At 40.9% G+C, this 15195-nt stretch overlaps 1 protein-coding gene across 1 annotated transcript in view; it reads right to left on the reverse strand.

Annotated features, from left to right (window-relative positions):
- Positions 1–31: 31 nt before the first annotated feature.
- The window catches only part of tspan15 (tetraspanin 15), a 136343-nt gene continuing 121179 nt past the window's right edge, over positions 32–15195 (reverse strand). Inside the window, exon 8 of the mRNA XM_072239704.1 lies at positions 32–2741. Coding sequence (XP_072095805.1) covers positions 2562–2741 — 180 coding nt within the window. The 3' untranslated portion in view covers positions 32–2561. The remainder of the gene's footprint in view (positions 2742–15195) is intronic.

Here is a 15195-nt window from a genome sequence, read left to right on the forward strand (position 1 = left end):
AATACAAAATCGTGTTTGCAAAATCACTCATTTATTCTTTTTCAAAAATTAATTGTACACATATTAATTTGAAGCCAAAAATAAAAATCACAGACTCCCTGTCAGAGCCTTCACAGCATTATGTGTATTACGGCCTAACATCCAGAACTGCAGGATAGAGGTTGGTTGTAACGGGAGGAATGGGCATAATTTGGCCGTCTTTGTAAACATAAGTCTGATGGATACCAAGGATAGCCCATATCTACAGTTCATTCCTGGCCAAAATTTAATGAAGCCATTTCTTCCTCATGTTGTATTAATTTCTGAAATGTTTAGTATCACCTTGTGGTGGAACGGAGGGGCGGGGTGAACCAAGCTACTGAAGAGGTAAGATTGAGGGACAGCAAACACCAAGTCACAGGATGATAGGGAAATATGCTGGTTCTAACATCAAATTATGAGTAAATCTCAATGCTGGCTTTGAACGCCCAATGCAATACAGTGCATCATAGCAATATTGTTGGCGTGTGGCCAAGTAGTTAAGACATTCGTCTAGTGATTTGAAGGTCGCTAGTTTGAGCCTTGGCTGAGGCAGTGTGTTTGTCCTTGAGCAAGGCACTTAATCACACATTGCTCTGCGACGACACCAGTGCCAAGCTGTATGGGTCCTAATGCCCTTCCCTTGGACAACATTGGTGGCGTGGAGAGGGGAGACTTGCAGCATGGGCCACTGCTGGTCTTTCATATAACCTTGCCCAGGCCTGCGCCATGGAAACCTCCCAAGGTGCAAATCCATGGTGTCATGAGACTAACGGATGCCTATAGCAATAAGAGCAAGATTTCGTAAAAAAAAGGATTTGGCCTCTTTACTGGGAGCTCCTCTTCCCTTTTTGTTTTCTAAGATTAGTAGACAAGACTCTAATCCTATTATTAACATACTTTAAGAATTTGGTTTCAGTTTCGTAGATTATTTCAGTTGAATAATTTTGTTCTTTCTAGTAATATCCATTTAAATTTTTTTAAACCATCAATTTTGGATAAGACCTTTTTAATTTGGAAAACCAAGGCAATAACAACATTTTCAGATTTGTTTTTACATGACTGTTTAATGTCTTTTTCTCAGTTAGTGGATAAATATGGTTTACCTAATGTACATTTCTTTAGATATTTACAAATTAGGAATTTTTTATGTGATTTGCTGCCCAATTACCCTTCTGCTTATCCACCTGATATGACGGATGCTCTCTTTCAGCTTAAACCACTTCAAAAAGGGCTGATAGCTATAATTTATAAATGGATATTGAATTTACAAGTGATATCTAACGATAAAATTAAATGTGCTTGGGAATTGGAAGTTCAAGAGTCATTTTCAGATAATCAATGGAGCAATATTCTTCATTTGGTTAATAACTCATCTATTTGTGCCTGTCATTCCTTGATACAGTCCAAGGTAGTGCATCGGGCCCATATGTCAAAGGATAAACTAGCAGGTATTTTTTCCAACATCAATCCCATTTGTGACAGATGTGATAGTGAGGTGGCCACTTTAACTCATACGTTTTGGTCTTGTATAAAGCTAGACAATTTTTGTAGAGATGTTTTTAAAGCATTATCAGAAGTCTTGGATCTGGACCTACAACCTAAATTACTTATGGCAATATTTGGGATTACCCCATCGAAACCAGGAAATATTCCTGTTTCTGCTCAACGTATGATAGCCTTTTCAACTTTATTGGCTAGGAGAGCCATCTTACTGAAGTGGAAGGATTCTAATCCACCTACTGTCTTTTATTGGTTTTCTTCCATTATGTCCTGTTTAAGTTTAGAGAAAATAAGAAGTCAGACATTTGATACATCCTTTAAATTTGAGCAAATCTGGTGACCTTTTATTCAATATTTTCATTTGATTTGATTTATTACTCTTCCAATTTTTTTTCGAAGTTTTAGGTTTGACCAGAAGGTCTTTCTTTTTTTTTTTGGTTGTATCCTCAGGATGGACTGCCCAGTCCCCTTTTTTTACTTTTTTTTGTATAGTGTAGTGGTTTTTTTTCTTCATTTAAAATTCAAAGTTTTTTCTTTCCTCTTCATGAACTGATAAGAGGAGAATCACTGTTTTCTTTTTTATTATATATTATATACTAGCTTAACACTATGTATGAGTTTGATAATATCTATTTCAATCTCTGTATTGTTATTCATACAGTATATATATATATTTGAGATGATTCTCCTCTTGTTTGTATTTATGTTCCTTTTAAATCAATAAAAAGATTAATAAAGAAAGAAAGAAATAAAGGAAGGTATCAATTAAGACAGCAAAAATGCTGATATACCCTAAGATGTTAACATTTGAATGACGTCTTAACAATTTTAGTTGTGAATGTACCATCTCTGAAAATTATTCTTCATCTTCCCTGGGCTCAATTACTATTAAATACGCTGCAAGGTTTGAAAATTGATTTTCTTTACATCCCTGAGCTATATGACAGTTTTTGGGAACTTGATGCTGCAGTCTCTCCCTCTCCCTCTCCCTCTCCCTCTGTCTCTCTCAGGTTTAAGATTATCAGAACCCTTGAAAAGTTTTATGCAACAGTGTCAAGATTAGGTAAGCACCAACAGCATCCTGTTCCTGACGTGCTGACATCTGCTTTCCGAGGTCCAGAAGACTGTCCACCCATCAGACCAACGTCCATTCTATCATGCTCATAGATGATGTCCTGTAGCCGGGTGGTGTACAGCCAAGTTATCAGAACCCCCAAAAACTGCAGAACGGCAGAGAACAAAAACAAGTGAGTGAAAGGTGGCAATGATTTCCTGACTTTACTTTTTTACACCTTATTCTGCCCCCGCTCATGAGTTTTTCCTGCTTTCTTGAACTAGACAGAGATATCTCCGGTCCCAGCGTAGCTATAGCTGAAGATGGTTTTATTATTCACCAGTGTGTTACGGTATGCAAGGAGCCGGTGTAAAAATACCATACGTCTCGGCGTTCTTACAAGAGGCAGATTCAAAAATTGATTGAAATTCCTACAACTTCTAACAGGTGCTTCCATCTGAGAAGCAGGACCTTTTGGGTAGTAATTTCTGGATTCCTGCCTGTGCCATGCGCCAGTGAGGGTAGAAGCAGGATGATTTGGCAGATAAATGCGTGGCTGAGATGCTGGACCTTTCGGGTAGTAATTTCTGGATTCCTGCCTGTGCCATGCGCCAGTGAGGGTAGAAGCAGGATGATTTGGCAGATAAATGCGTGGCTGAGAAGCTGGTGCAGGGGGCAGGGCTTCAGGTTCTTGGATCATTGGGATCTCTTCTGAAGGAGGTATGACCTGTTCAAAAGTGATGGGTTGCACCTGAACCCGAGGGGGACCAATATTCTTGCGGGCAGGTTTGTTAGAGCTGCTGGGGAGTGTTTAAACTAATTTGGCGGGGTGGGGTGGGAACCAGGGTGAAGGGGCTCAAGATAGGCCAGATGGTAAAAAAGTAAAGATAGCATGCAGTCAGACTATCAGGAAGGGCAGGCAGGTGATTGGACTTAGTTGCAGCCAACAGGCTGAGTATCAAAACATTAGGGATGCAGAATCAGAAAGGATAGCAAATACAGTACTCAAGGTGTTGTATCTAAATGTGCATAGCATAAGAAATAAGGTGGATGATCTTGTTGCACTGCACTATTACAGATTGCCAGGTATGATGTTGTAGCCACCACTGAATCGTGGCTGAAGGATGGTTGTAGTTGGGAGCTGAATGTCCAAGGTTGCACGTTATATTGGAGGGATAGGAAGGTAGACAGAGGGGGTGGTGTGGCTCTACTGGTAAAGAATGGCATCAAATCAGTAGAAAGATGTGATGTATGATTGTAAGATGTTGAATCCTTGTGGGTTGAGTTAAGAAACTGCAAGTGTAAAAGGACATTGATGGCAGTTATATACAGGCCTCCCATCAGTAGCTGGGATGTGGACCACAGATTACAACAGGAAATAGAAAAGGCAAGTCAAAAGGGCAATGTTGTGGTAGTCATGGGAGATTTTAACATGCAGGTCAATTGGGAGAATCAGGTTGGTAATGGATCTCAAGAGAGTGAGTTTGTTGAATGCCTAAGAGATGGCTTTTTAGAGCAGTTTGTCATTGAGCCTAATAGGGGATCAGCTATACTGGATTGGTTGTTATATAATTGGGTGAAATGGAGGTGATTAAGGAGCTCAAGGCAAAAGAACCCTTAGGAACCAGTGACCACAATATGATTGAGTTCAACTTGAAATTTGATAGGGAGAAAGTAGAGTCTGATGTAGCAGTATTTCATTGGAGTAAGGGAAATTATAGTGGTATGAAAGAGGAGTTGGCCAAAGTAAATTGGAAGGAGCTGCTGGCAGGGATGTCAGCCGAGCAGCAATGGTGTGCATTTTGGGAAAAATGAGGAAGGTGCAGCACATATGTATTCCAAAAACGAAGAAATACTCAAATAGCTGACAAGGGATGTCAAAGCTATTGTAAAAGCAAAAGAAAGGGCATACAACAAAGCAAAAATTAGTGGGAAGATAGAGGATTGGGAAGTTTTTAAAAACCTACAGAGAGCAACTAAAAAAAAATCATTAGAAGGGAAAAGATGAAATATGAAAGCAAGCTGGCAAATATCACCAAAGGAAATAGTAAAAGTTCTTTCAAGTATGTTAAAAATAAAAGAGAAATGAGAGTGGATATAGGACTGCTAGAAAATAAGGCAGGAGAAATAATAACAGGGGACAAGGAGATGGGTGATGAACTAAATGACTATTTTGCATCAGTCTTCACTGTGGAAGACACTAGTAGTGTCTGCAGGAAGAGAAGTGGATGCAGTTACTATTACAAGAGAGGAGGTGCACTGCACCCTAGGGTTCTGAAAGAGGTAGCGTTAGAGATTGTGGTGGCATTAGAAACGATCTTTCAAAAATCATTGTCCTCTGGCATGGTTTCTAACTGGAAAATTACAAACGTCACTCCACTCTTTAAAAAGGAGGAAGGCAGCAGAAAGGAAATTATAGACCAGTTAGCCTGACCTCAGTGGTTGGGAAGATGTTGGAGTCAATTGTTAAGGATGAGGTGATGGAGTACTTGGTGACACAGGACAAGATAGTACAAATTCAGCATGGTTTCCTTCAGGGAAAACCCTGCCTGACGAACCTGTTGGAATTCTTTGAGGAGATTACAAGTAGGATGGATAAAGGGGATGCAGTGGACATTGTATATTTGGGCTTTCAGAAGGCCTTCGACAAGGTGCCGCACATGAGGCCACTTACCAAGTTAAGAGCCCATGGTATTACAGGAAAGTTACTAACATGGTTAGAGCATTGGCTGATAGGTAGAAGGCAGCGAGTGGGAATAAAAGGATCCTTTTCTGGTTGGCTGTCAGTGACCAGTGGTGTTCCGCAGGGGTCGGTGTTGGGACCACTTCTTTTTATGCTGTATATAAATGATTTAGATGATGGAATAGATGGCTTTGTTGCTAAATTTACAGATGATACAAAGATTGGTGGAGGGGCAGGTAGTGTTGAGGAAACAGGTAGGATGCAGAAGGATTTTGTCAGATTAGGAGAATGGGCAAGAAAGTGGCAAATGATATACAATAGAACCATAGAACCATAGAAACTACAGCACAGAAACAGGCCTTTTGGCCCTTCTTGGCTGTGCCGAACCATTTTCTGCCTAGTCCCACTGACCTTCCAACAATGTTGGAAAATGCATGGTCATGTACTTTGGTAGTAGAAATAAATGTGCGGACTGTTTTCTAAATGGGGAGAAAATCCAAAAATCTGAGATGCAAAGGGACTTGAGAGCCCTTGTGCAGAATACCCTAAAGGTCAAGTTGCAGGTTGAGTCAGTGGTTTGGAAGGTAAATGCCATGTTAGCATTTATTTAAAGAGGTCTATAATACAAAAGCAAGGATGTGATGCTGAGGGTTTATAAGGCACTAGTGAGGCCTCACCTTGAGTATTGTGAACAGTTTTGGGCCCCTTATCTTAGACAAGATGTGCCGGCATTGGAAAGGGTCCAGAGGAGATTCACAAGGATGATTCCAGCAATGAAAGGGTTATCATACGAGGAACATTTGATGGCTCCTGGTCTGTACTCACTGGAATTCAGAAGGATGAGGGAGGATCTCATTGAAACCTTTCGAATGTTGAAAGGCCTCGACAGAGTAGATGTGGAAAGGATTTTTCCCATGGTGGGAGAATCCAGGATAAGAGGGCACAGCCTCAGAATAGAGGGGCACCCTTTCAAAACAGAGATACAGAGAAATTTCTTTAGCCAGAGGGTGGAAAGTTTGTGGAATCTGATGCCATATGCAGCTGTGGAGGCCAGATCACTGGCTGTATTTAAGGCAGAGGTTGATAGCTTTTTGATTGGACATGGCATCAAATGTTATGGGGAGAAGGCTGGGAACTGGGGTTGAGGAAGAGAAGAAAAATGATTGAATGGCAAAATGATTCAATGGGCCAGTTGGCCTAATTCTGTTCCTGTGTTTTATGGTCTCTCTCTCTCTCTCTCTTGTTTTACAGCAGTTGGCATCCAGCTTAATGGTGCATTACCGCCACCCTCTGCTCCAGAATGTGCACTAGACATACATTCTAAATCCCTGTGTTTTATGGTCTTATCTACTAAAGATATAAAAGGGCCCACCTGATGACAAAAGGGAGTTGCTTAACAATGTGATAATGAGTAATCAACAACAGCTGTGAATTTACAATTAAGCAGTGAGAGCTACTAATTAGAAATACACCAGGAAGGACACAATACACTTGTTTCAGATACTATTTATGGTTTATGTACAGTAATCCCTAGATTACAGCTATTCTTAGAATTTGGGTTTTGGTGAGTATTCAATTTTATTCAAGTGTATTCAATTTTTTATCTTTAATTGTTCTTAAATTCAATTTAGTAATCAAATCTAGTGACTGCTAAAGGTGTCCTTCTGGATTTGAATGTTTCAGTTGGGATAAATAAATACAGAACTCAGGGAAGACCCACTGCAATTGGATATAAAGGAAATCTTTCAACTCAGATTAAGTGATGTCAGCTAACATCACTCCCCAGTACTGCTTGGAATTTAATATGGAAGGCTCAGAAACTATGGTTTAGGTTGTATTCTGCCACCCTTGGAGTGCAGTTATCTTGAGAGAATAAAGTCTGTGGGAAAATCTCAAGACTGTACTGGCTTTTGATCTGACCATACAACATTGGTATAAATTAATTGGTATAAGAGATGCTTATAGTTTATAAGTTATTAGTGAGATGGATCTCAGCCGACTGGTATAGGGATTCAATAGCTGGGAAGCAGGAAAATATTTTTGTAGCTTTATATATGATTCCACCTTGGCACGTTGCCTTCCTGGTGCCTGAGTCAAAGATGTCACTGAAGAAGTGCTGTGGAAAGTTGGAAAAATGGTAAGTGAGAGTAAATAAAGTCAAAGTGCGGAATTTAAAGGCACCATGCCTGAATGCTTGAAGCATTTGCAACAAGGCATTGATCATGTGGATAGTCAGAGGTTTTTTCCTGGGCTGAAATGGCTAGCACGAGAGGGCATAGTTTTAAGATGCTTGGAAGTAGGTACAGAGGAGATGTCGGGTAGGTTTTTCATGCAGAGAGTGGTGAGTGCATGGAATGGGCTGCCGGCAGTGGTGGTGGAGGAGGTGGAAATGATCGGGTCTTTTAAGAGACTCCTGGATGGATACATGGAGCTTAGAAAAATAGAGGGCTATGGGTAAGCCTTGGTAGTTCTAAGGTAAGGACATGTTCGGCACAGCTTTATGGGCCGAGGGGCCTGTATTGTGCTGTAGGTTTTCAATGTTTCTAAGGTAAATGAATTAACAGCACAGACTGAATGATGATGCTGATCTCAGTTCCAGTATGGAATCGGGGATACAAGGTGACTAATGCTGGGAAATAAATATCCCACAATGTTCAATAATATTCCATAGTGATGGATGAATACATTTTGATACAATAAACTGGAAGATGAATTCCTGAAATGTATGTGAAATGTTTTTCTCGATCAATGTGTTGATGACCCAATTAGGAAAAAGGTTATTTTGCCTTTCATTTTGTGCAGTTAGGGAAAATTAATTGATATTCTTGTTGTTAATGGGCTATGGAGGAAAAGTAACCATAATGCAATAGAAATTGACATTGAACTATATCACTTTAAAACGCAATGTGAAACTAGTATCTTTAATTTAAACACAGGAAGTGACCCAGGCCATATTTTCTTCTCTCGTCTGCCAGCAGGAAAAAGCTACAGGAGCCTCAGGACTCGCACCACCAGGTTCAGAAACAGTTATTAGCATTTAACCATCAGGCTCCTAAACCAGCACTCAACTTCACTTGCCCCATCACTCACTTTCAAGGACCCTTCATCTCATGTTCTTGATATTTCTTATTTATTATTTTTTCTTTTTGCATTTGCACAGTTTGTTGTCTTCTGCACACTGATTACCACCCTATTGGTGTGGTCTTTCATTGAATCTATTATGGTTACTGGATTTATTGAACATTCCCCTAAGAAAATTAATCTCAGGGTTGTATATGGTACTTTGATAATAAATTCACTTTTTAAAAAAAGAGTTGGTTGTGGATCACTGGGAGAAGACATTGTATATTCAATGTTATAACCTTCAATGGTTGGCATTCAAAAAATAATGCCCAAGATTTAAAAAATCCTTTAAGTCCTAATAGGAAAAGTGATTCATTCATGACTGATGGGAGAAATTAAAGATACCATTGAGTCTTACAAAGTTGATGATTGAGAATAGGAAGATAGAAATGAGGGCAGAGTGGTGAGAACTATAAAAGTAGACTTTAAGAGCTTTTATAGATAAGTAAAAATGTACATGGGAGGGTTCAAACTAGACTGGCAGGGTTTGGAATCCAGAGCAGGAGTATGTCATGGGATAAAGCAGTAGGCAGTGAGAGCATATCTACTCTGGCCACTTTATTAGGTACACCTGTAGACCTCATTAATGTAAATACCTAATCAGCCAATCATGTGGCAGCAACTCATAAACACATACAGACATGGTCAAGAGATTCAGTTGTTGTTCAGATCAAACTCCAGAATGGGGAAGAAATGTGACTTTGACTGTGGAATGTTTGTTGATAACTGACAGGGTGGATTGAGTATCTCAGAAACTGCTGATCTGCTGGGATTTTCACACAGTCTCTAGAACTTACAGAGAGTGGCACAAGAAACAGAAGATCATCCAGTGAGTGGCAGTTGTCTGGGAGAAAATGCCTTATTAGTGAGAGAGGTCAGAGGAGAATGGTCAGACTGGTTCAAATTGACTGGAAGCAACAAATAACCATGCATTACAACAATGGTGTGCAGAAGAGTATCTCTAAACCCACAAAATGTCAAACCTTGAAGTGGATGGGCTACAGCAGTGGAAGACCACCAACAGTATATTCAGTGGCCACTTCATTTGATATGAGGTACCTAATAAAGTGACCACAGAGTGTATTAATCAGGATAGACTGGTTCACAGTAAAGGCAGTGAAAGGATTACTCAGTTAAACTGCATTTATTTCTGTGCTTGAGGTTAAATGGGTACAGAAGACACACTCTTTGCTCTGAGAATTGGGATGTTATAACCATAACAGAAGCATGGCTGAGGGAAGGGCAGGATCGAACGGACATCACAATATTCCAGGAAACATGCTACAGGTGTTGGGTATAGGTAAGCAAAGAGGGAGCATTGCCTTTTTGATACTGGAGGGTATAACAGCAGTACTTGGAGGTGATTTTCTTGAGGGATTATCCAGCTAAACCAGATGGGGAGAACTTAAGAACAAAAGAGGAGGGTCATTCTAGTGGGGCTATATTATAAACCCTCCACCCTCCAATATTCAGTGGAAACTTGGGAAAAAGTGCTTATGGTTGTAAGAATAGTAGGTTTGTATTGGTGGGAAAATTAAATTTCCCCAAACTGACTAGCCTGCCCAGAGTGTTAGGGGCTTAGATGGGGTGGATTTTGTGAAATGTATTCAGGAAAGTTTCCTCAGTCAATATTATTAAGGCCCAAGTTGGGAGGGTGCAATATTAGACCTCCTCTGAGGAAGTGAGACAAGGCAAGTAACTGAGGCCGCAGTCAGGGAGGACTTTGGCTCCATTGAACATAATTCTGATAGTTTTAAGATAGTGATTGAAAAGGATAGGTCAGGTTTATGGGTTGGGTTCCTAAATTGGATCAGTGCTGATTCTAGGGTTATTGGACAGCATCTAGCAGAAGTCAATAGGGTGAGATTGTTTCAAAGAAAAGGAACAAATGGCAGATAGAAAGGCTTTTAAATATGTGATAGCAAGTGTCCAGGAGCAATATGTTCCTGTTAGGGGAAAGGGTAAACCTGTCAACCCTAGCTGACGAGATACTGAGGCTCTGGTGAAGAAAAAGAAGGATGCAAACACTGATCTGGGCATCAGGCCCTGATGGTGTACTTGGTAGAGCACTGAAAACGTGTGCCAAGCAACTGGCAGGAGTGTTCTAGGACATCTTCAATGTCTCACTGCTGCATTTGGAGGTTCCTACCTGCATCAAAAGGGTGACAATCATGCCAGTGCCCAAGAAGAGCAGGGTGAGCTGCCTCAATGACTATTGTCTAGGTAGACTTTCATCTACTATGATAAAGTGCTTTGAGAGGCTTGTTATGGCCAGAATCAATTCCTGCCTAAGCAAGGACCTGGATCCACTGCAATTTGCCTTTCACCACAATAGGTCTATAGTGAATGCAACCTCATTGGTTTTCCACTTGACCTAAGATCACCTGATAATAGCAATACTTGCGTCAGGCTGATGTTTATTAATTACAGCTCAGTGTCCAATACCATCATACTCTCAGTCCTAATGAATAAGCTCCAAAACCTGGGTCTCTGTACCTCCCTTTGCAACTGGATCCTCATTGGGAGACCAGAAAGTGCAGATCAGAAATAATATCTCCTCGCTAACAATCAACACCGGTGCACCTCAGGGGTGTGTGCTTAGCCCACTGCTCTAATCTCTTTACATCCACAACTGTGTGGTTAGGCAGAGCTCAAATATCATCTATAAATTTGCCTATGATACAACTATTGTTGGCAGGATATGAAGTGGTGACAAGGAGGTGCACAGGAGTGAAATGGATCAGCTGGTTGAGTAATGTTAAAACAACAACCTTGCACTCAGTATCAGTACGACCAAGTAATTGATTGTGGACTTCAGGAAAGAGAAATCGAGGAACACACACCAGTCCTCATTGAGGGATCAGCAGTGGAAAGGGTGAGCAGTTTTAAATTCCTGGGTATCAACATCCCTGAAGATCTATCTTGGGCCCAACATATTGACACAATTACAAAGAAGGCACAACAGTGGCTATATTTCATTAGGAGTTTGAGGAGACTTGGTGAATCACCAAGGACTCTTGCAAATATCTACAGATGTGCCATGGAGAACATTCTAACCGGTTGTGTCACCATCTGGTATGGAGGAGTGACTGCACAGGATCTGAAAAAGTGCAGCCAGCTCCATCATGGTAAAGAGCCTCTCCAGCATCGAAAACATCTTCAAAAGGTGATGCCTCAAAAGTGTGGCATCCTTCATTAAGGACCCCCCCATCACCCAGGACATGCCCTCTTCTCATTGTTATTATCACAGAATGAGGTATACATTTAATGTTTTAGGAACAGCTTCTTCCCTACCACCATCAGATTTCTGAATGGACGATTAAACCATTTACATCATCTCACTTTTTTCTTTTATTACACTCTTTTTGTACTTAAAAATTTTATATGTTGTAAATTATAGTTCTTAAATTGTGTATTGCATTGTACTGCTGTCACAAAACAACATATTTTGTGATATATGCTAGTGGTATTAAGCAAGATTCTGATTCAGGGTTTGGGAAGGGAGGTCAGGGATGAATGAATCCCTCAATCACTATTAAAAGATTAAGAATACACTTTGAGGTAAATCAAGAGAACAAAGAGGGAATATGACTTGATCTGGCAGGGAAGGTTAAGGAAAATCCCAAGAGTTTCTTAGTTATATTAAGAGTAAAGGGGTGGCTAGGGAGAGAGTAGTTCCCCTCAGAGATCAGCGGGGCCCCCTGTGTCTTGGGCTGCTGGAGATGGGAGGGATCTTTAATTACTATTTCTCCTTGGTGTTTATTAAGGAGAAATTCAAGGTTGTTCAAGAGATAAGGGAAACAAGTGAGATGGTTTGGAGGACATTCATTTTACCAGGGAGAAGGTACCTAAAGCCTTACAATGTTTTAAGGTTGATAAATCTCAAGGGCCTGACCATGTGCATCAAACCTTGTGGGAGGCCAGTGAGGCCAAAGACAACTCACTTCATTGTTAACCAACACTGAAGTTTCCGAAGACTGGAAGGTGACCGATGTTGCTCCCTTATTTAAGAAGGGACAAGCCATGGAACTACAAGATGGTCAGCCTGACACCAGTGGTGGGGAGGTTACTGGAGGGATTTCTGAGGGCCAGGATCTACAGGATTGCGACAGTCTGATCAGGGGGAGTCATCGTGGCTTTGTGTGGGGGAAGTCATGCTTGACGAATTTGTTAGTGTTTTTGAAGAGGTAACCAAAAAGGTAAATGGGGATATGGCAGTGGATTGAATAAGGACTTCGACAAGGTCCTGCATGGTAGGCTGGTCTGGAAGATTAAGTACTATGAATCCAGGGAGAGATAGTTAGGTGAATTCAAAATTGGCTCGAAGGTAGGAAGCTAAGGGTGATAGATGAAGGTTGTTTCTCAGAATGGAATCCTGTGACTAGTGGTGTGCTGCAGGGGTTAATATTGGGACCCTTGTTCATTTTTATATAAATGATTTGGATGTGAATGCACAAGGCTTGATCAGTAAGTCTGGGGATGACATAGTGATGTTTATTGTACATTACAAGGGAATGTTGATCAGCTAGGACAGTGGGCTGAGGACTGGCATATGAGTTCAATGAAGTGTGAGGTGAGGCATTTTAGAAAGTCATACCAATGTGAATTTATATTATGAATGAGAGGCACTAGAGAGTGTCATGGAACGGAGACAGGAATACAAGTGCACAGTTCATTGAAAGTGACCTCACAGGTAGAGTGCTGAAAAAGCATTTAGCACATTAGACAGGGCACTGAGTATAGGAGTTGGAACATTATAAACACGAGAAATTCTGCAAACGCCATAAATCTAAAGCAACACACTCAAAATGTTGAAGGAACTCAGCAGGTGAGACAGCATCTACGGAATTGAATAAACAGTCGATCTTTTGAGCCGAGACCCTATATTGCAGTTGTATAAGTTGTTGGTGAGGCTGCACTTAAAGAGTACAATGTACAGATTTGGTCACCCAATTATAAGGCAGATGTGATTAAACTAGAAAGAGTACAGGAATTTTTAAGACCATAAGATATAGGAGCAGAAGTAGGCCATTTAGTCCATTGAGTCTACTCTGGCATTCAATCATGGGCTGATCCAATTCTTCCAGTCATCCCCACTCCCCTGCCTTCTCCCCATACCCTTTGATGCCCTGGCTAATCAAGAACCTATCTATCTCTGCCTTAAATGCACCCAATGACTTAGCCTCCACAGCTGTTCGTGGCAACAAATTCCACAGATTTACCACTCTCTGACTGAAGTAATTTCTCCCTATCAATTAATGAGGATATTCCCTGGTTTAGAGGGCCTGAGTTTTAGGGAAAATTTGGCTAGGCTAGGATTTATTCCTTGGAACTTGGGAGAATGAGGGCCGACCTTAAGGAAATGTTTAAAGTTATGAGATGCATGGATACGGAGGACAGTAACAGTCTTTTACTCAGGGTAGGAGAGTCCAAAGCAAGGGGACCCAGGTTTAGGGAGAGAGCATAGAAATTTAAAAAGGACCTGAGAATCTACTTTTTCAGTGCAGAGAGTGGTGAGTATTTGGAATGAGCTGCCAGAGAAGGTGATTGAGACAGGGACAATAGTATTATTTAAGAAGCAGTTGGATAGGTACATGAGGGGCAGGGCTTAGCGGGATATGAATCAAACACGGAAAATTGTGACTAGCTGGGTGGGCATTGTGATTTGCAAGGACTCATTGAGCCGAAGGGCCTGTGTCTGTGCTGTATTATTCTATGTCTCTAAGTGTGGGCCCCTTACAGACAGAGAGAAGAGGATTTATAAAGAATAAGAAAATAGAAGAAATAAGCAATTACTTTTGTCTAACTTCATAGAAAAGACTCAACAAAACCTGCCACATATATTAGAAAATCAAAGATCTAGTCAGGATAAATAACTTAGTATTAACCAAATAACAGTGATATCCCAACAACCTGATTATTTGCATTCCAAAATAGCTTTAGAGATGGGGAATGTACTGTACATCACCTTCCAAGATTTTGTAGGTTCTGAAAATGTTCCTATGGTTTACCTGATATCAGATATGATCCCATTACTTAAGAAAAGGTGAGGGGAAATGGAAAACCTCAGTATTGGGGAAAGTGGTGCAAAATCTATAATGAAATATGTAATAAAAGTAGAATTTAGCAAAATCAACATCCATTTATGAACTAAAATCACATTTGACTGATCTTTTGATATTGTTTGGAGGTATGACTAGCAGGATAAATAAGGAGGAAACCAATGAATGTGGTATATTTGGATTTTAGGAATGACCCACTTGGGGTTACCTATTTAGTCCGTGAGCCAGGACCACAAATTTGGGCCACCGGTACCATCTGGGGGAATAATTGTTATAGTGATTTTTGGCAAGGTATACACCCCTAGTGCTAGACAATATGTGATAGCATTGCAGCGGTGGTAGCTTTCTGTGAGGGGGACTGGGAGTTGCACCTCCATGCTATAAGAACCATGATCCCATGGTGCTTTGCCTATGATAAGATGAATTATGCCAGGTACCCGTCCCCTTACTTTGCTCAGATGCTGAACCTCTCAGAGAAGAATCCTTAGGTGTATGAGGCCTTCAAGACAGGCCAATTCTCAGTGCAGCTGTCAAGTAACAACCCCTTTGGGCAGATCCCTGTGGACCAGGCTATTGAAGCCACAGTGAACAAAGCCACACAGACTCCTGGAGGCACATCACGGTTCAGCCTGAACACTGGAGCTATCAAGTGTTACTACATAACAGCTGAGCACCACAGTGCATTCCTGGGACAGTTAAGGGAGATGGTGCAAGGCAACAAATCAGAGCTTTGTCATGCGGAGCCACAGCGG

The sequence above is a fragment of the Mobula birostris genome, chromosome 21 (genome assembly GCF_030028105.1).
Source record: "Mobula birostris isolate sMobBir1 chromosome 21, sMobBir1.hap1, whole genome shotgun sequence".
Taxonomy (NCBI): domain Eukaryota; kingdom Metazoa; phylum Chordata; class Chondrichthyes; order Myliobatiformes; family Myliobatidae; genus Mobula; species Mobula birostris.